The sequence below is a fragment of the Xiphias gladius genome, chromosome 12, assembly GCF_016859285.1.
Source record: "Xiphias gladius isolate SHS-SW01 ecotype Sanya breed wild chromosome 12, ASM1685928v1, whole genome shotgun sequence".
Taxonomy (NCBI): Eukaryota; Metazoa; Chordata; class Actinopteri; order Istiophoriformes; family Xiphiidae; genus Xiphias; species Xiphias gladius.
The window spans coordinates 15656794-15678039 of record NC_053411.1 but is presented as its reverse complement, the minus strand read 5'-3'; the positions used below and the strand labels follow the sequence as shown (position 1 = coordinate 15678039).

At 40.2% G+C, this 21246-nt stretch overlaps 1 protein-coding gene across 6 annotated transcripts in view; it reads left to right on the top strand.

The window, feature by feature from the left end:
* shroom4 (shroom family member 4) overlaps positions 1 to 21246 on the top strand; it is an 87133-nt gene that overhangs the window by 43761 nt on the left and 22126 nt on the right. For 5 of the 6 annotated variants that reach the window (XM_040140508.1, XM_040140509.1, XM_040140510.1 and 2 more), the window contains one exon: positions 19917 to 20120. In XM_040140508.1, the coding sequence (XP_039996442.1) occupies positions 19917 to 20120 (204 nt within the window). Of the gene's footprint in view, positions 1 to 14320; positions 14825 to 19916; positions 20121 to 21246 lie in introns of those variants that run through there. The other variant, XM_040140512.1, reaches the window with a different exon arrangement.

Sequence of the window (21246 nt, the reverse complement as noted above, 5' to 3'; positions counted from 1 at the left end):
TGCTCTTTGTTCCGTTTATCTTAAGTTGATCAGCAATTGTTTGAGATTTCCCTCCGCCCTTCTCATCATTGTTCATTCTTTAAATAAAATATATTCAGACTTGGCTGCTGCTGAAAGAGGAGCAGGCCGGAGGAAGGCCCGCAGGCTAAATTTGGCAAACCACAGGAATTTACTGGCCTGCCTGGCAGTTTAGTGGAGGGATAAGACAGCCGTGTGTTTGGGTCCATTTTAGCTTTTCTTTCAGGGGTGATGCATTATAGGCATTTTAACAAGCCAGCTGATAGTGAAAAGGACCCACACTGCTGTTAACTAGTTTTGTATTTTTCTCCTAATGAAGACATCCACTGTCATAAAGAATGCAGTGTACGCTAGCAAAAATACTGCAGCAAAAACAAAACAAAAGATTATTGAAGAAGGGTAGTGCCTAACCGATTCTTGACTAAAGCTTCACTTCATAAGATCACACTTTTCTATTGAGCTTTTGGGCCATAATGTCTTAAGTTTTGATTTACTGTTTCCATACCTGCCTCTACAGTTTACTTTGGACATATGGTATCTGCGGGGTCTCGGTTAATAATGAGATAATGATAAGACGCTTCCTCTCCCCTGCAGCTCTTTCACTCATGAACTAGGTGTATTGTGGCATAAAATCCCTGCCTAATACAGCCTTATCAGCATAATACCTTGCTGTATTGTTGTATCTTTTAATTATATTGAATGGGGAACTCATTCACACATTTCATTTTCCACAACCCTGACACAAAAGAGCATTTTTTTTTTAGCTTCTATAACCTCTGATAAAGAGTTTTCCCTTTCATTTTCGCAGTCCAATGTGACCTTTCAGCCCTCCGCCTTCTCTTTCAAATTTTGTATTGAAAGAGTATTTTTATCTCTTTACATCTTTTGGGGTGATGATTTTTCCAATATATTTCTGGAAGGGAAAGAATGCTGGGGATGTTTTGTCGGCTCGACCTGGAAATGTTCCTTCTATACTACTTCCTGTTTTCACAGACCTTTTGTTAGATCCAACTGTACTCTGTGTGCGTGCATGTGTGTGTGTGTGTGTGTGTGTGTTTTTATGTATGTGTGTGTCAGTTTTTCTCAGTGGGCAGCCGTGGACGAGGCAGGAGGACATTCTTCAACTTTCGCATCATTTCCTGTTCTTCCCAAAGTTTTTCCCCTCCCTGTTTCCTGCCCAGCTTGGACTTAATGCTTTGGCAAAATCTGTGTGTACGTTTGTGTGAAATGAAGCAGCTTTAATGGGAAGCAAACAAAGACCAAACACGTTTATTTACAGCTGCTGATGGAATAGGAAACTGCTTTTCAGATGCAGGTGTGCATGTATGCGTTGCATCTGTGTGCATGTTTATGTTATATGCACAGTCCATTCGTAATAATAGCCTTAAATGAAAGAAGAATAGATATTTTTGCGTTTCATGTCTGTCGGTTCAATTTCACACATGTTCTGTAGCTCTAAATGGCAGTGGAACAACTTCAGTACCCACATACCCTGTAAGATGGCGTCAGTAAACTACATATAACATGCTAATTTTTATAGAGCCTACTGAAGGAAGCTGAAAGCCCAAGAGAAACCAGACAAAGTATTATGCTGCTTGTTTGGCTTGACTTCTCTGTTCAAATCAAATTTTCTGTCAGTGACAGGCTCAGTCTGTGTTGCCGAGGATGGTGTTCTTTTCTCTGTTTAAACCTCACTTTCTGATTCAGGGGCCTGTTTCATCAAATTGGCAAAATGAGATCAGTTCCTTATCACTTTAATTTTGACACTTTTCACAAATTAAATTAAAAACCATACTTGCGATGAGCAAGCAAGATTCCTGTAGGAATCGAAAATGTATCCGCAATTTGTGAGGGAAAATCATTTGTGAAACTTGATGCCGCCGCCATTTACAAGCAGCAGTGCTCACGAATTGCCTTTGTGAAAAAGACATGAGTGTGTCTTTCCTGGTATGTATTGTTCATTGAGTTAATTTTTATTGAGTTTTTTCCCAAGAGGGATTCAAAGAAGACCAAGAATTGCGCTCAGCAGAGCTCTTACCTCTGCCAAGGCCAAATGTTGACTAAAATGTCGAAAAATGCCCTGTTTTGCAAGCTTAAGGCAAGTGATTAAAAAAAAATCCTGGATCCGCTCCTTTCAACCGGATCTCCACTAAAATTTAATGGCTTCTTCTCTGGCCCATGCCCCATCCCTCCACCAAGTTTGGTGCAAATTGGTTCAGTACTTCTCGTGTAATCCTGCTGACAAACAAACAAACCAACAAACAGACATGGGTGAAAACATAACCTCCTTGGCGTAACACCATAAACACCATGTGGTGTTTTTAGCCATTAAAGAAACATAAATCCTTCAAGTAAATCATTGAAGTTCTAATTCTGCTGCTGACATACCGGATTTCAAGTTGGGTTCAGGCCTTTTTGTTGAGACATTTCTCTCAGTGTGTCAGTTACGTGACACATGCTGCAGGTAGATAAGCTCTGCCCAGTGGGAAGAGAGAAATAAATAAAGCAAAAATACACTCTTTGGTCAGATTTTAATCTGTAATTTGGCAGTACCAATGAGGCCCAGCTGCTGGGTTCGGATCTCAGTTTTAGGCCCCTACGGAACTTTTGTGTTTTTGCCAGAAACCCAAGTTATTTAAATCAGTGCAGTTATGAAGTTGCCAACCAAGATCTCAGCTCACATTCTACCCACTTGAAAAAGTGCTGCTATTTGTTTTATTTTTGTGATTTAGATCTGTTCTTGTTACTTTCTGCAAACAGTGAAAATCTCACTTCGGATGGAAATCTCTCTCGAATTCAGTAGCAAATCAAAACAAATCCTGGGAAAAGGAAAAACCGTTAGATTACAGGGCAGCGAAGCAGGAAATATCCCGCAGACTCAGTCAGGTTCACGCCGGAGTTACGTGGCAGCACAATACATTTGCAGTGGAAGGAGGAATGAACATAAGTACATTAAAATGATAATTACAAGAGAGGCTGATATCATGTCTGGTGTTTTGACAGGGTAAACAGGACTTTATGACAAAGCCCTTTCATCTCAGCTCGCTCTTTCATCTCTGTTACACATTAGCTAAACATTTATTTTTGCCGAAGGCTGGATGGGCATGAGAAACGAGATGAAAGAATACAAACAGGGAAAGTAGGCGAAAGAGAAAAGAGTTGCTGTTTTTGGTGATTTTTTTCTTAAGGTAGTTAGGTGAAATAACATTTTGACATGATTTAACATGTACACTGCCTCAAACATGAACACAAGCCCTTTCTCTGATTCAGATCTGTAACTTGTGTTAACATCATATGGAGTACAAACATATACAACCCAAAACTATGGCACACGACAGTAATTAGCTTATGTCCTGGTCTTCCTGTTATCCAGCTGGGTAAAAGATATATATTTTTACGAAACTTTCATCCACTATCAGTTTCTCAGCAAATTTTAGGCGAGAAAAACAAGTCCTGCAATTGTTATGTCATGTTATACCTGGCGTGCCTGGCTACCTCCGCCAAGGCCAGTGTCAAACAACCTACACCAGACTTCACAGAAAAAAATTCAAATTCATAGTAAAATATCCGCCACAAACTTAAAATTTCTGCCCTAAAATTGAACGGGTTCTTCCCTGGCCCAGGCCCCATCCCTCCACCGTGTTCGGTGCAAATTTGTTCAGTACTTTTTTGTCATGCTGCTGAAAAACAAACAAACAAACCAACAAACAAACAGACGGGGTGAAAACATAAACTCCTTTGCAGAGGTAGAGAGACGAGATGCGTCAGGATCTATCAGATTCAGCTCAGGAGGTGATTGGGTTGATCGAAGACGTTGTACGTTCACTTTGCAGTACAGCTACAATGATTAGTCAACTAATCGATTAGTCGATTTACAAAATTAATTGCCAAGTATTTTGATAATCAAATAATTGTTTAAGTCGTTTTTTTAAGCAAATGCTGATGCTAACTAACCAATTTCCTTGGGGAATCCCTGTAGCTGCATATCTTGTCCGCCTCAATTGATTGCAATTATCTCTGGATGTTTTCTAGATTTGAATACTGTTGCAGAAGCTAAGAATAAAGCTATTCCATCCCTGTCTTCCTCCCAAATATTTTACTTGACTCTCGTCCTGCTCTTTTGTAATCTGCCTCTGGCTCAGTTCACGGTGTTGACTGGTGAGCGTCGGCTGCTTCAGCAGCGCTGCTCCGTTTCACAGTTTGTTTGCTCTTGCTCATTTGAAACGTTTGTTTTCATCTTTTTCCTGGAAGATGTTGGCCTCTGACAGCCCAGCTCTTCTCCGTGACATGCTGACTCGCTCTTTTTGTTCTGTTTTTTTTGGTTTTCTTGTCAGTAGATGCTTCTTTCAGACTGTCAGAAGGAGGTCTGTGGGCTCGGGCACACACAACATACACGCATTCATCTGGTTGTTTGGCATTTTACCGCAGACAGATGGATGGGCAAAATGTGCACACAGACAAACACAGACACACGCAGGCGCACACACATCCCGTTATTTAAGTTTTTGTACCCCAGGGTCCCTGGAGACCGGGGCAAGACTGAGGTCTGCGGTGCCAAGAACCATGAAACACAATAGTCTGCCCCCCATCACTGCTTCCCAAACTGAACAATAGACATTCCTGGCATTCCTCAAGACCTCTTCCTCACACACACACATGCATAAACACACACATCCAAACACCATTCTGGGTCTGATTAGAGCCCTGACTGTAAACAATTTTGGTTTAGACGCTATTTAGGATGAATTACCAACATGGTGGATAATTATGTGTCTCTGTTTTTCAGTTAGTGGTTTACTCATCTGCTTTAACATATTAAATCAATTGGATGAACAGAAACGGGGGCAGTGTAAGCCTAAGGGATAGAGAAGTGATCTCATGAGAATGGCAGTTCATTATGGTGGGAAAAAAGTCGATTCACTTAAGAAGTGAGGTTCTTAATCCCCCACGATTCTCATTTTGTTATAAAAATTGATTCTTGTATGTTAATTGTCTTTCACCGCTGTCGACAACAATAAAAACAGTAAAAGAGGGAATTCCGTCCCACGAGCTGAGGAGCTGCTAATCGTGATACCTCAGATGAGGAAAAATTAGTTTCACAAACTCTTATCTTCAACAAAGAGAAGCCCTTTTGGAATTAATGATCTCTAGGGGTGGAAGAAGCTCAACTAAGTGGTGTTCATTTCTGACTGGAACAAAAACAAAAGAAGCAGAGAAAATTGGATTATGTCAGTGTTGTTGCTTCTTTTTTAAGTCTTCAGACCAGTTGGATGCAGCAGAGAAAGCTCAAAACACAACACTGACATATCCTCTATTAAAGTTGATAGGGCGAACTTGTTAGCAAACAGTTGACACATCCAGCAGACATACAACAACATTATTATTTATTTGAAGTTGTGTTTATGTCCACCTGATGAATCTAATATTCACTGTCCTTTAGCTCTGTTATTGTCTCAGCCAACTCGGGAGAAAAACACCTGCCTTTTTAGTTGCTAAATGCTCCACTATGTTCAGCAGCTAATGAAAAACTTTGTATGTATGCCATTTGGGAGCTGGATGGGTAGTGTAAAGTGACTTTTTAAAGCTTCATTCTTGAAAGCAGTTGTGTGCAGCTGCTGGAAAGGTTGGTTGATGAGAGCAGAGAGAGTGAACCAAAACAGTAAATATACATTGAAATCAAAACAGTAAGCTGAAAGATGCTAAAAGCTTGTGGTCCACAAAGCTGAGGGGAACTGCAGAGTCAGGTATTAATTCACTTTGGGCTCAGCATTTCACATAGTCTTTCACTGCCAGCCTCGAGACAAATGGTCATATTTTGTTGTCCAGAAAAAAGTACTTTCACAGGTTAAACTTTTAGCAGCTTCGCTGAAATCAAGAATCGATTTTGAGTCGCAGAGTCTTGACTCAAAGTATTGAAACTTTCCAATAGTCCTGCCGGTAGTAGTCCCCAGGCATCCCTAGATTTTGTTTTTATTGTCAGTGTAGAGCTGAAAAATTTGGTTTATTGATTAGTCAATCGTCAGATGATAAATCTGCAAGAAGTTTGCTCAAGTGATTTATTGTTAATGTTATTTATTAAAGAATATGACTAAAATCTGCTGTTTCCAGTCTGTCGAATTTGACGTTTCCCAGCTTTTTGTTGTCTTATGGTCAAGACTTCAGCCTGGACTGTGGTAACTTTTGATGGTCATTCTTGACGATTATCAGACATTTTATAGCCCAAAAGATTAGGTTAGGTTAAGTAAATCAGCAGAGTAGTTAGCACACTGATGGATAATAAAAAGTTATGTGTAGCCCTGGTACAGTGTTTGAGACTGAGTGTGTGTGAGTATCCCTGTGGGTGAATGTGTCTGTCCTCTACGCGTGTGGTCTGCTAAAGTTTATCTGTCTCCCCTGGCCTGGTTTTTATTAACTGGCCCATTAAACTGAAACTCCATGATACATGACTCTGGTCTGACACCCCCCCAAAAAAAAAAAAAAAAAAAAAAAAATCTCACAAACACACACACAGACACAGTGGTCGTCTCAGATGCACACAAATTCCTCTAGGCCTGCTTGGACACATACACATGTTAAAAAGATGTTTCTGTGTTAGGGAACGGAAGAAGAACCAGGACATTAAGTGTCATCATACTAAATCAGCGATGTTGAGAGAGAGAGAAGGGATATTCCCTTTAACCCTGCAACCTTCCACGCCCCTCCTTGCTCATATGTTTCTCAAACTTATTACTGAAAATGGTTGCGTTTAACCCTCGCTGTGAAAACACAACTGGACGTGAAACAAACAAAACTGCTCTGTAAGTGGACTTCCAAATTACGTCGTTATTGATGATCAGTTTCCCTGGAATTATTGATTATTTTGTATATAAAAGGTCTAAACATAATCACAAAACACCCATTGCAGGTTACAGATCCCAATATGCCTTTATTTTGTCTGACCAACTGTTAGAATGTTAATGTCTTTACATCATAAATAACTTGATATATTATCAAATTAATTTTCTGCAAGTAAACTAACCTCAACTAATTCTGAGTCTCTGTTCGATGACTCAAGTTAATAACTGAAATCGGTCAAGTATTGTCGTTTTCGTCTTGATCTTTCTGGTCCTAAACAATACTGTGATGGTCTCTTGTTTGATCGGTCAACAACCAAGGCAGCAGTGGTAGAAGATGGAAGGAGACTGAATAAACTGTCAGAAATGAGGAATTATGGCTGCACAAAGGATTAAATAAAAGATTAGAAAGTTCAGTAAGAACAACCTCAGGTCAAGCTGCAGTTATTTTAACAATTCGAACATAATGTTCTCAGGCTTCGCTCAGACGGTGCAAGTTTGCAGAAAGATGTCAACAGCAAACGACAGCAAGTTCGTCTCCATCTCTTCTATTTTGCAGTCTGAAATCCAGCCAAACATCGCTTTGAGATTCGTTGAGTCTGATTAATCTCTCCAACACCCAACAATAGAGGGCAGCTTTACTGTACTGACCAAGGCTTCACTAAACAAGCAGTGCCGCATATCAAAGCTGAAAAGTGCCCTTATTTAATTCTTTTTAAATAATGTGCAATTATTCAAAGTTGTTAATTGGAGATTTAACTGACGTTGTAAAAATTTGTTCTTGTTATGATGGCATTATCACATCGCTGGCCAGACTATATGTAAGCTTATGTAAGCATCAGGGTGTTTTTATTTATTTCATATTTTCCATATAATACAACTAGTTGCTTTGTTGATTTGCCAGTTGGGTCGATGATTGGACAATCGTATATATATATATATATATATATATAAACTTCTGTTGTCAGACCAGCATTGGCAGCTGATTGACTAGCGCATTGCAACATGATAAATAAACTGAATGAGATAAAACAAGGGAACTCAATGGGAAGAGAAGCAAAGACATGAGACGTTGAAGGAAAAGGGCAGCCGAGAAAGGACAGTGTTTCCGTTGAGCTGGTTGAGATGTAATAACCGGTCAGGAGTGAGGAAAAGGTCAGAGTTGACAAAACCATTTGTCACCCTCTGGCAACCAGGAAGAGATAAAGAAGTACAGACACACACACACAGCGCTCACACATGTACACAAACACAGAGATATTCTATATTTTTTTACGGGATTTTTTCCTAATGTACCACAGGACAAAATCTGAATTAAAATAGGAAATTTAAGTTGGACGTTGTCATTGTCTTAAGTTTCTTTGAATGTCTGTGAGGAAACAGCAGTGATGGAAATAAATTTAAAAAAAAAAAGTCTTTGAACACTAAGGCCTGTGCTTGGTAGTTGACGGAGAAGAACTTTGTCACAGTTAATCAATATTTTTTTTAAAGACTCCTCACATGGCTGTTTTGTGAGGTTCATTACCTTCTTTCCATTCATTGCTCTTTGCTTGTGACCGACACATGAGCCGACACAGACTTCTTTCAGAGTGGCTTCTTTCAGCGCTCGCGTTCAGCTATATCTGCATTTAAAACGATCAAACGCTGAGAAAGTTAGAGGCGACAGAAAGACACCTTCTTAACTTTTCTGCCACACAGCCACGATAAAGCTGTTTCTCATTTACGTGTTTTTTTTAATGTTTTGTTTTTGTTGTCTGACAATAGAACAAGTATGAAATAGTAATTTAATAGCGGCCCATGAACGAAACGTTAACCAGCAGTAAAGCTGCTGTGCTTTGCGACGTCGTCTGACTAAAGCAACATAAATCCGGTTTAATGACGATATCTCTGCTGGGTATCGGGCATTTAAAATGAAGGATAGCAGAGAAAGTCGGAGGTGACCAAAGGTTGTCCTCTCGACTTTAGTGCCACAGAGCCCTGACCCTTTCCTAGCAGTTTATGTCTTTTTTGGAAAAGCTCAGTTTACCCTGTACACACTGAAACACTGAGGATGGATTTACAGTCGACACAAGGGGTTAATGGGAGTCCAGCTGTAGGTTCCCACAGCGTAGGTTTTGATTTGCAGTTGAGATTTCACCCGTTTATATCACCTCCACAACGCTAGATGCATGTGTTGTTTATGATCAGACCTTGTCATGTTTTACGTTCCCCAGAGTAACTGTGTTTACTTTATTAAATTTACTTCTGCTTATTAACTGAACTGGATAACGTATAACGTTATTTCGCTGTATCTAGTTACTGAATAAGAGACCACTGCTGTGTTTGCCTTCATTCCTTCATACAGAGGCTATGGTGTAGCCCCTTAACGCAAAAGTATAAATCCAGAAGAAGAAAAAAGATGCGTTTACAAATGAATGGCTTAATGTGGACCTTCATATACTCCACGGATGTGTGAGGCAGGAGTTGCTCAGTGACGGCAAGGCACCTATGCTAGAGGGCTCTTTCGAGGTGGAGGTGTTTTTTACTCCAGAAACCCCTGAAGATGACATTGCTTGTGGAGGACCGGGGTGGTCCCGAGCCGTGTCAATTCGAGCCCTTGGCTCCAGACCCAGTGTTGGCCGAGGCCGGAGCTCTCGGAGCCGAGCATGTAGTCAGAGTAGCAACCTCGTGAAAAGTGCCGATCGCAAATGCACACAGCAGTGCATTGCTGTGGAGGGACCTGCTGCCTTCTGCAACCACTGCCGAGCCATATGAGGGTCCGAAGGGAGAGAGTGCCGCGCGGTGGTGCTTCTACAGCCGTCAAAAGCACAAGTCCGAACCATTGCGCCAAAATTGAAAAATGCTAAGTAGGTTATTGTGCAACAAATAGAGTGTAAACTCCCGTGAAGGATGAGTCTCGATCAGTATATATTTAGAGTAAGCGCGGCGTCGCAGACTCCCTCTCAAGGTCGGATGCTGGGGGAGGTTGGCCGCCCGCCTCTGATTAGAGGGCGTTCGCATTCCCTTTTTAAATACAAATTTCATGTTGTAAACAAGTCGCAAACGTTTGACTCTATGTCAGCGTCGGCCTTGCAAGGTTCAGGATGATTTAAAACAGTGGATGGCGTGTTGAGCCATTTTCAACCCATGAAGTGGAGATTTTTATAATTTTGGGGAAATGAACTTAATCAACACCAGCACTGATGCGTTTCATTATAGTACAGTCATATGATTTAGTTTACAGCTCAGAAAACATGTTTCAGTGTGCAGTACCACTTTAACTCTCTCTAGAACATTTTGTCTCCTCTGGTTTATGTGAACCACACTGATGTGACTGAACTTGACTGATGGAGAAGTTTCTAATTGGCTTTTCATTTTTAAAAATTAACTTAAAATTTTTTTGGCAGTTGGACGGGGTAAATAGGCTATCAATTACAGGCAAAGGCACACAGATGCACACACACACACACACACACACACACACACACACACACACACACACACACACACACACACACACACAAAATCTAGGGGATTGAGCAGTAACAAACAGCGTATTGTACTGCAGGGGCTAAAGTGGACTTCACCCTTCCTGCCAGCGACCTTTGGTATGAGCCTAGTCTCACTGTACTGATTACCTGGTATGCAAAAACTGTGTGTGTGTGTGTGTGTGTGTGTGAGGATGTGTTTTTGTGTGTGTCATTTTAATCCAAAGCAGTAGTCTACATGTCTACATGTCTACCTTATGTGTGTGTCTAAGCAGTAAATGCATGTCTACAAATCTGTGTCATTCAGAAATCCATGAAGAAGGGTGATGAGGACCTGCAAGCCAAACAAATTGGCATGCACACACACACACTCTCTCTCACACACACACAGTCACACACACAGTGCAGGAGACCCATAAAGCAAACAAATACATCCTAATTGCAGGCAAACACAAAGGGACAGATGGGAGGAGGTGAGGTTGTTTACGCTTTGTAGCGTAGTTAACCCTTCACCCGTGTGAAGGGAAGAAAGGGAATGTAAGGAATCTGCTCACATGCATGTACATAACACACACACACACACACACACACACACACACACACACACACACACACACACACACACACACACACACACACACAACCATGTCTTTGTGGAGTCTGCAGGAGACATAAGTCTCCAGGAAATCCTTTGAAGCCCGCTGAGAGACTCATGTTATTAAGTGTCTGCTGTTGTGTGGTTGGTTAAACTTCAACACCGTTAATGTCGGACACTCACACCTCTGGATGTTTGCTCTACGAGGTTCAAGTCTGGTCAAAATACTAATGGAATAGCAACACTGATTCGGGCTCGTCACGTTTTAACCACCAACTCTCATTTTTGGAGTCTTAAAGGAAAAATTTCATGTGCAGATTTTATCAGCTGTAGCTAATGAATGTTAAATCCATGAGTTGGTCATTCTACAAAGCTAAACACTTGGCGGTTGTCTGCTGAATTAATATGGATTAGTTTGTACCATTGCTCAGCCAGATGGTTAGAAAACCCCCCCCCCCACATCACTCTGTATTGTTTTGATATTTAAAGATTGTGTGGAATGTGCTGTTTTGCTGTAGAAAAGTCCGACGTGTAGTGAAACTTCAAATCAAATCATATCAACTAAGTGGCTCTGAGTTGGGACCTCCAGCTTTCTGACAGGACCGTCAGTCTGTGAAACTAATGTTAGCTCGAGCAACTTCAGTTCAGAGCCGTAATTTACAGTAGCAGTTGTCAGATACTGTTAAGTTCTGTGTGGTAAGTAGGTAATTACGTGGACTTTAAGACAAATTTAAGTGGATGTAGCGGGAGATTGCAAGGTGGATGGGAAAATCCTCTCTCTGCAGCTGAATGGGCTTGAAATGAGAACACTGCTGGTAGATGCGTGAATATCTAGAGTATGAACACATTTACCAGGTGACTGCCAGCTAGATTTATATTCAGTAAGAAATGTGCACTTTGACCCACAAGCTGCACTGTAACTCTGTCTGGAAACTTAGAGTAACCAACTGCCAGGAGATTAATTGCCAAGAATTTTGGTAATTGGTTAATTGTTTTGTTCATTTATCAAGCAAATAATTGCTCATATTTTCCGGTTCCAGCTTTCCAGCTGTGGATACTTGGTTCTTTTATAGTGTTTTATATAATTGCAAATTCAGTATCTGAATGTTTTGGACTGTTTTTTTTTTGGATAAACCCAAAAAAATCTGAGGAACTCTTCTTGAGATCCGGTAACGTGTGACAGAAATCTGTCACTGATTTCATTTTGAGGTTTTATTAATTGAAAAACTATTTTAAATTGATCAATAATCAAAATTACACTTAATCCCAGGTTAGGAGAGTAACAGCGTTAAAGCCCATCCTACTCATTACTAATTTTATATAGTTTTTAAATTACCAACTTCACAGTTTCAGCTCCAGCTCGAATGTAACCAGAGTCTCAAACTGTGGTGAGTCCAGCAGTCCTGCTTGGTGTCCACTCAGACTCAGTGGGTACAAGATTGCGTCCTCTGTCCTCTGCTTCAGATCAGGGTTTCAACTGCAGCTTTTGTTCAGGCGGAGACTAGGTGAGAAACAGGCAGAGGTAAACACTATTTACTCCATTCCCACTCGACTCTGTGGCTTGGCTTTGAAAACGTGTTCGCGGTGAGCTGATTTTTGCTTCAGATTGAACATTAATGCAGCAAGCTTGGGTTTGTTTGTTTAGGGTTGTTTTTTTATTATTTGCTGCCTTTTTCCCCCCCTAAAACAAATGTATTCATCAGGGACCAGATATAACAATTTTATTAATTTGTTTTTAAAGTTATTTAGGTATTTCGGGGCATTTTGGTTTTGTTGGTTAGCAAATAGTAAAGGGCTGATAGGAAATGAGGGGTACGACGTGCAACATAAGTTCCTGGCCTGATTTGAACTGGGGATGTTGTGATTATATAACTGGTATCTTGAAACCCTAGGCCACCAGGGTGCCCTATTTTGTTTTCATTTATTTATTTATTCATTATTTTTTTTAATTTAAATATATTCTTAGCTACTGAATGGTAGGATTTATACGCGTGTTTTGCTTTTTTATAATGTATTATTTATTTATTATTAATAAGTTATAAAGTATATTTTTTTATTAATTTTTTTTATAAATGAATTATAAACAAATGAGAAGAGACATCTTACACCACATTTAGCTACGAGCTATATTCACTCCGCAGTCACGGACCAGAAAACTGGGAGCCGTACAGTAAGTTGATGTTTATTTACTTTCCCGTGGGTGCATAACATTTTTACCTCTCAGTGTCTTTTGTGTGATTTTATTCTTGCAAAAGGCCCAGCAAGAAAAAATGGGTAACGTTTTATTGTACAGGTCTGTAAATTCTGATTTCTTAGTGAATTTCCTGGAAAGAGCCGTGCTATTTCGTACTAATTCATGGAGGGAATCGGTTGGTACAGCTCCAATAAAGACAGAGGACAGCCGGTGAGATGAACATGCAAAATCTGAAAAATGTCTACAGATAAACACAATTCAGCTTATATAAGGGATAAAATTCCCAATAATAAATGAATGATGAATAAATATTTACTGGGCTTTAAATGGGGTAATGCCTTTAATGGAAATTCCTCTGTAAATCAATTAAACTCAACACCCAACAGTTGTCTCAATCTTCCTTGTAGTTAGTATCGAACTACATGCTTCTTTCCAGGAAACTTTCAAGAGATTATTAGGATGTAATGGACCTGTAAAATAAAGCGTTACTGATAAATTCATTCCAGCTGACCCGAGTCTAGTTGTCTCATCTTTGAGAGTGACAGTAGTGTGCAGGGTCCATCACAAAGTTTTAATTGCAGAAGAAAAAAACAAAAAAAACAATAGTACTTAAAAGCAGCACAAAGCACAATGGTCAGTGCCATTGTTCTTTGATAATATTCCTGCAACACAGTGCGTGTTAAGTGAAATACACAGTATGTCAGCAATAAGAAGAGTGATAAAAGTCCAATATTTTCCACTTCTCGTGTTCAGCCATCACCTCAACTAAGTGCTTTTGTCTATAATTATTCCTCAGGCTCTTGTATTCTCCTGCAGACCTCCCATCCTCTCTTACATTCCCCTTCTTTCACCACATTTTGTTTTTCTCGCTCTCTGCCAAAGTGAAAAAGCCCCCTTGTCTGTCCAACAGTCTCTGCTTTCTTTGCTCTTTCGATTTCTTTTTCATGCTCTGCAAACACACATATGCACACACGCTCACACACACACACACACACACACACACACACACACACACACACTCCCACATACAAGGAGGAAGTACCTCTGCATTTTTGCCCCTGTCAAACAATAACAGTGTGGAACTCTGGGTATTATTTTAGCAGCCGTCCACCACTTTATCTGCTCTGCACAATACTTCCTCTCTCACTGACTCACGCATCCTGCCTGGGAGGGGGCGAGAGAGGCAGGGAAAGATTGAGATGAAGAGAGAGAGAGAGCGAGAGCGGGGTGGGAGAGAGAGAAATGCAGGGTGCAGAAGGGAGAAATAGCCATGTTTTGTCTTCCAGCGAGAGGAGCGAGGGAGGAGGAAGAGAGGAAAAGGAGGGAGAGGGTATGTGAGGATCATCGGTTGGTTTTTTCCTCTTGGTCAGAACCTGCCAGCTACTTTAGATGGACATCAGCTCTTGGACTCGGACTCCACTTTCTGCCAAATCTTAACACCTTACGGACACAACCTGGCTCTCTCACCAGACCTCAACCGGATTGAGGACGAAATATAAGAGGTTTTTTTTTTAACTTTGTTATATTTTGAGACGTCGGTGATTCTTCTCAGAAAACTTCTGAGGCGGATTTAGAGAAGTTTGTGTCGTTGTCTAAGCGTGTTTGAAGGCTTCCTCAGTAGACGCTCAACTCTTTGAACTTGAACTGTGGGTATCAGGGATGCTGGGAGCTGAAATGGAATCAGTATGACCGTGGATGCTTCAGCCTGTGGAGTCTGGTAGGTTTGAAAGTCTTGCATCTTGTATCTTTTCTACCATATCCGTGTTTCCCCAGGAGGATTATTAACATAAAACTCATTTTTTCCACTACTTGATTACTTAAAAGACTCAGTTTACTTTGTTTTATTACATAGGAGGGAAAATATGGAGTTTGTATCCTTGTTCTTGGCTCCTTGTAGAGTCAACAGCAGCCGCTCTTATATTTTTCCCAGGGACTTTTGATGAGCACATGATGCACTTTTTCACCAACACCCTGATACACAAATCCATTTAAACTTCTTGTCATCCCATTTTGAATCTTTAAATCCTCTCTACTCTGTTCTGAGAGCTTCCTTTCCTCTCAAAGACACGTTTTGCTACACTAATTTCGGTCCATATCTGTTGAGACTGTGTAGGGTCCAAATCCATTTGTCTGGCTGCCTCTCTGGCATTTGTTCTGTACTGTATTGAGACTGTCTGTGTGACTCAGATTATGCGCGTTGACCTTTGCGGTATCAGTCAGCTGTTGCAGTTTCTGACCGTTAACTGGGACATTCCAGCAGGTCCTTTCACAGAGGCGCATTCAGAGCTGCAAGACGGAGAATTCATGGTTTCTCGGCCTTTGACTGCTGTCGAGTCTCATCAGCTCTTCTTTTTTCTCATCATTTGTTTCTGGATTTGTCGCCCCTTCTTTTATTTCCACCCTTTTTTATGCATCAACTACCATTACATATCTTGGTTTGAATGCTGCCATCCTTTGAAAAACACTTGATTTTCTCTCTTTTAGTTTCTGTTTTTACTTCATCAGTTTCTCAGTTTAAGATGCTCAGAACCTGTGCAACACCCTGAGAAGATATTTATAAATAGCAACTTGCCGTGTCTTGCAGACCTGATTGAATTTTCTGGTTTGTTGCAGTAGCGGCGACACCACGGCAGCGGTCGAATAACTCAATACCTCGTTTTCCACTTCAAGGACATGGTGTTGTCTCTCGTATTCAAAAAACATGTTTCATGTGATTCCTTTTCACGTCTTGTTGCCAGCTGGGACAGGCAGCCAACTAGGTTACAGTGTCAGAAACAGGAAAGGGTGAGTTATTTGGATTATGTTATTATAAACGCGTACGGCTGATAGTGGCCTTGGTATGTGTTACTTCAGTCACCGTTGCCAAGAGGAGAGTGCTTCGGTGTGTTTCCTATGTCCTATAAATGAAAGGGAAACAGACTTTATGGAGCCTCAGTAGATGTCACTGAATACAGCCCGGACAAAGGCTTTAGAAGTCGCTCTCCAAGAAAGATTTTTCATTCCTCCACCTCTTTCACTGGCCTAAGTCCTTGAGGTAACTTAAATGATTGTTTTATACTTTTGACTTCACCTACCAGTTACAGAAGCTGCTGGATGCTGGTCTACACTTGGTGTTGAACCCATGTAGTCCAGTGAAGCAACAGTCTCTGTTACATATTGGCCACTCTTCTATGTCTTCTTGTTTCAACAGCATTTCGGTGACATGTTTCAACAAGTAGTTACACTGTAGTCAGTGAAGCAAACTGTTTTTTAGATGTTTAAAAATCTCAAACTTTTAACCAAATTTAGCCCAGTTTTGACTTACATTTCTTTTGACTTTCAGATCATCGAATAATCCTCAGTAGGGTGAATAAATGTTTTTGCCAGCCTTTTCTTCTCTCACGGGTAATTAAAAAGAAACTCTATTCGTCAAGTGTTAGTTAACCCCCCAAAAATGACCAGAATAACGTGTAAAATGGTAAGAAAAAACCTTCAAACAGACATTCATGTTTTTCACTTTAATATATCGGGTTTTCAACCTACAAACAACAAACCAACCTCCCATTATCACACTTGTGTTGGCACATGGAAGATGCAGTTCCTCTTACTGTAAATCCTCAGATTTGTGGGCTACACGATCGCTGACCACTCCTCAGGCACTGCTCGGAGCATTTTGGAAAAACAGGGATCGGTTATGTGGTTTGGAAGAACTTTTTTCCACTACATTGCTACAAAACTGTTCAGTAGCTTTCTATATTACATTCTTAGGTTGCAAGACTACAGATTTTTCATAATATTTTGAGTTTTTTCTTTTTTTTTATCTTACATTTCTCCATCTCCGTCTCCATCTACTGTAACTTTGTTGTCAACATCGTTTGTTTTGATTTTCAAAGTCATCAATCTCAGAATGCCAAACTTGGAGAAAAAGAGGAGGTGGTAGTCGGGGGGCGGAGTCTGCTAATGTTTGTGATAGGTTCGATAACAGTATTTTGTCTGGGGGAGTTTGGATAGTTCCCACACATATTCATGCGCACACATACAGGCATAGATGCACATACACAGGCCGTGCATAAACTTTCTCAGGGGATAATTTAAGGACATTGTCAGCAGAGTCGAACAATCACTGGGCTCAGATGGAAATCCCTCTTAAGGAGCCATAACCAGGAAGCAAGAGTGTTTGTTTTGGAAATGGTTCTCCTGCTCCTGCTTTATCATAAACACTAATACTCAGAAATGGTCCTTTCTTTTCCCTTGCGGTGCCAGTGTCCACATTCTTCTCCCAAAATTGTACCTCCAAATGTTTTTGACTGCAAAAACCCGTTACAGTCTCATTTTACATTTTTTCAGTTTGAGAATCTTAATATTCCTCCCTTATAGGTGTCATTGGGAATGAAACCAAGGACCCTCCAGTTACAATCCTGCCATTGAGCTGCTATTTTTGTTGTTTTCAGAGATGATTTTACATCTTTTTGGGGCAAGTGTAATTCTCAAGTCATATGAGACAAGTCCAAGTCAAGTCTCAAGTCAGTTAACAAATTATAGTCTCAAATGACAAGTCTCAAAATTCAACTCTCAAGTCAGCCAAGATGAGTCGGAGTCAAGTCTCAAGTCAGTAAAGTAAAGGTTCAAGTTAAGTCTCAAGTTGATCGAGTCAAATCCAGGTCAAGTTTGTTTTTTGTTAAGTCTCAAGTCATTCAAGATAAGCTCAAGTCAATTCAAATGTCAGGTGAGACAAGTTAGGTACGAGTCTTGACAGGTTTAAAGTCAGCTGAGACAATTCCATGTCAGGCTTCAAGTCACCTTACACAAGTCAATACCAGGTATGAATCTTGATAAGTCTCAATCAAGACAGGTCAGAGACAAGTCTTAAGACAGTCGAGATCAGTCGAAGTCAAGTTTCAAGTCCTTGAGGGCTAGTCAAAGTCATGTAACAAGTCACAAAATTTCAAATTTCAAGTCTTTCAAGTCCTTGATTGCTTACCAGTAAAATGACTTTGGCCATTATGCTTTTAAAGCTGTGTTGGTAGTGTTTTTTGCATGTGTTTGAAGTCCCTTCAATGCATGCACCTAATAATTCTATATTAAAGATTTTTGGCTTTGCAAAGCCATTCTGATGCTTTGTAATTTTTTTGTCCTTGTTCGTGGATATTACCAGGTAGACTAATTTTTTTGGCTGCTTCACAGCAGCCAGTTTATAACAAGTCTCATTTTTGTGACTTCAATCTCTCAAGTTCAAGCCTCAAGTCAGCAGCTTTGGTAGTTTTCATGCTCTGTGCAAAATTATTTCCATGCAGCAGCAGTATTTCCAACCAAGTATCTAAAAGATATGATTACCCACATAGAGGGCCATTCAGACTACAAGAATATTAAATTTATATCTGGCTGTTCTTTCTCTGTTTCTATCCTTGTTCCTAGCTGTTTTTTTTTTCCTTTTTTTTTTCTCTTAGACACTTTTTGTTAGTCTTTCTGTCTCGCACAAACTGCCTGCAGGGGGTTGAGTTGAATCTGGGTAGCATATGGTGTCGGAAGTCTGTATAAGGCAATTAGTTAATATCTTGGGATACACTAGAACGTCTGACTTCAGATCAGACTGGATAAATTACTCTACATTTTAGATGAGTTTTTAATGGCAGTCCAGTGGAAGTCCAAACAACTCTTTATGAAGCTGTTTCCACAGAATTTGGGTTGGCGAGGTATTGTCGCAGTATGTCTAAGTTTGATGTTAGCCCACTTACAACTGTGGTTGCAAATAGGGATGTCTTCTTAGTCATCTTGCCTGGGTAAATCACCATATTTTGACACACAAAAAAATGCTTGCTTTGAACTGAAGTCAAAAGGACCCTGTAGACATACAAGAGGAGGTCTCAAATGGAAAAACTAAACGTATAAAAAGGAAATTACATTAGCCATCAGGGGAAAAAGATGACGACTTTCATTTATATTTGTTGCATATTTATATACTTACACTGGGAGGGTTTATACAGAAGATACAACACCACATCAGCCTCTATATTTTTGAGCAAGGTTCAACCTAGACTGTAAATCAGTCCATATGTGTCCTCAACTGTTGCCGGTGCTAAAATTTATCGAAGACAATGCTGTGATAAAGCACAGTGTGGCCATATAACATACATTATGCATGTAATAAAGAATAGGTCATCCAAGTTAGCTGACAGCATGCGCAGAACCCCATTTGCACACTTAAAAAAGGTAATTAAAAAATGCCATGCGACCCTATTAGCAATAATAAACTTTCACGCACAGATCCAAACCCAAAGCAAACACTTGAAATGAGCAGTGGTAATGTGGATACTGTCACAAATGAATTGTTGCAGGAGTTGTGTCTTGTGATGAACAAGGAGTTTACTGTGAAATTTTAAGGAAGGATATGTAATGTGTGATCATATTGGCTAAGAAAAGCAAAGTCTGATTTCAGTCTATATGCCAGAAGTGCATTTTTTAACAAGACACATCCCATTAAAAACAAAGCAAGATTATGCTCTAGTGAGAAAAAAGTTTTTTATCGATTACATGGTATGCCCCACTAGGTTTCCCCTTGAAGTGCATTTTAGGGAGACATTGTGAGCGTAAACAATCCCCAGCAGAAGTTTACACTATCCCAATAAGTGATGAATTATAATGGGATGTGTAAAGGGCCTCAAAATGTATGTGAAAACTTAGTTGAGTTGCATTGTTAGGGCTGGTATTTGCTGAATGTGTCTTAAATCTGACCTCTAAAAATTTAATTCCATTGAACCTCCTGTCGGAGCAGGTCAGGATACACCTTAGCTGTTGATCCTCACCTGAGTTTCTCCCTCTCGCCTCCACAGACGCAGCGTCCCTCTCATCAGGCCTCACTCGTGGCACCTGGCGAAGCTATCGGAGCTACCCGTCCCTCCCCCTCCTCCGTCTCCTCCTCCTCTGCCCTGCCCCCCCTCTGCCGACTCCCCTCCTCTCCCCCCTCCTCCGCCTCCGGCTGCCATGCAGCTCCACCCCGGCCCCTACACATTACCCTGGCACACAACTGACAACAGGTGAGACGACATCTCTCAGATTAATATGTGATTACTTTGCTTATCACTCGTCACTTTACAGTTGTTTATGGCTGTTGTCGTTAAGTGTCAACACTTAAAATAATGACTTAATTAATAACTTATAGTAATGCCACTTTCAAAGCAAAGCTGTCACTGCTCTAGAGATCTGTAATGGCAGTTTGAAATTAGCCAAGGGAACTCACCGTATCAGAACTCACCCTATCACAAACATTACATGGCAGGTCGTCAGTATGCGAGTTAACCCGTCCATCATCACCACCTTTCAGCACTCAGCAGTGCATGACATCTGTTGAGGCCAGTACCTCACACAAGATTTCTGTTGCTTTTTTAACTCATATCAAGGTTTATTTGTGTGCTTAGAGGCTAATTTGTTCTCTACTGTGAGAAAATTACATGATGTATGAACAGGCATGAACATGTAAATAGACCCTCCCCAAGCATCAAACTCAAACTGCTGATTTCTTACTGTGAATTAGGGCTCCATCTAATGATTGTTTCTTTTATCAAATAATCTATTTTTTAATTTTCATAATGGATCTATTATACTTTTTATTTATAAAATGTGAAAAATGCCCATAACAAGTTCCTGGAGGCCAAAGTGATTTATATCATTGCAAATGGCTTGTTTTGCTTGACCAGTTTAGAATCCAAAGGACTTCAATTTACAAGTAAAGTAGCATAAAATAATATTATACAGTTTGCAGTGAAATAGAGTAAATTCTTATGTCTGAGCTTGGACCAGAAGGCGCTTTGTATTTTTGCTTCATGGATGATTTAAATCATAGTCAAGTTATTGTCCCTCTTGTTGATCAACTAGTCGATTGATAGACTACTTCATTCAGCACCGAGTGTTATGACATTTCATTTTATCTTTAAGAAATCTTTTAAAGTCTACTACTATACTTATGAGCAAGGTAAATATTCGTGATTCTTGGTGGACAATGTAGTAATACCACATTACATAAAACCAGGAAGTGTTTATCACGGGCTATGTGCCCTTGGCTAATGGCAACCTGTCATTAAAAGTGACATTATTTCCTCAAAGACAATTAAAGACAAAATACATACACATTCATGAAGGTTAATAATGTTCATGTAAGATTTA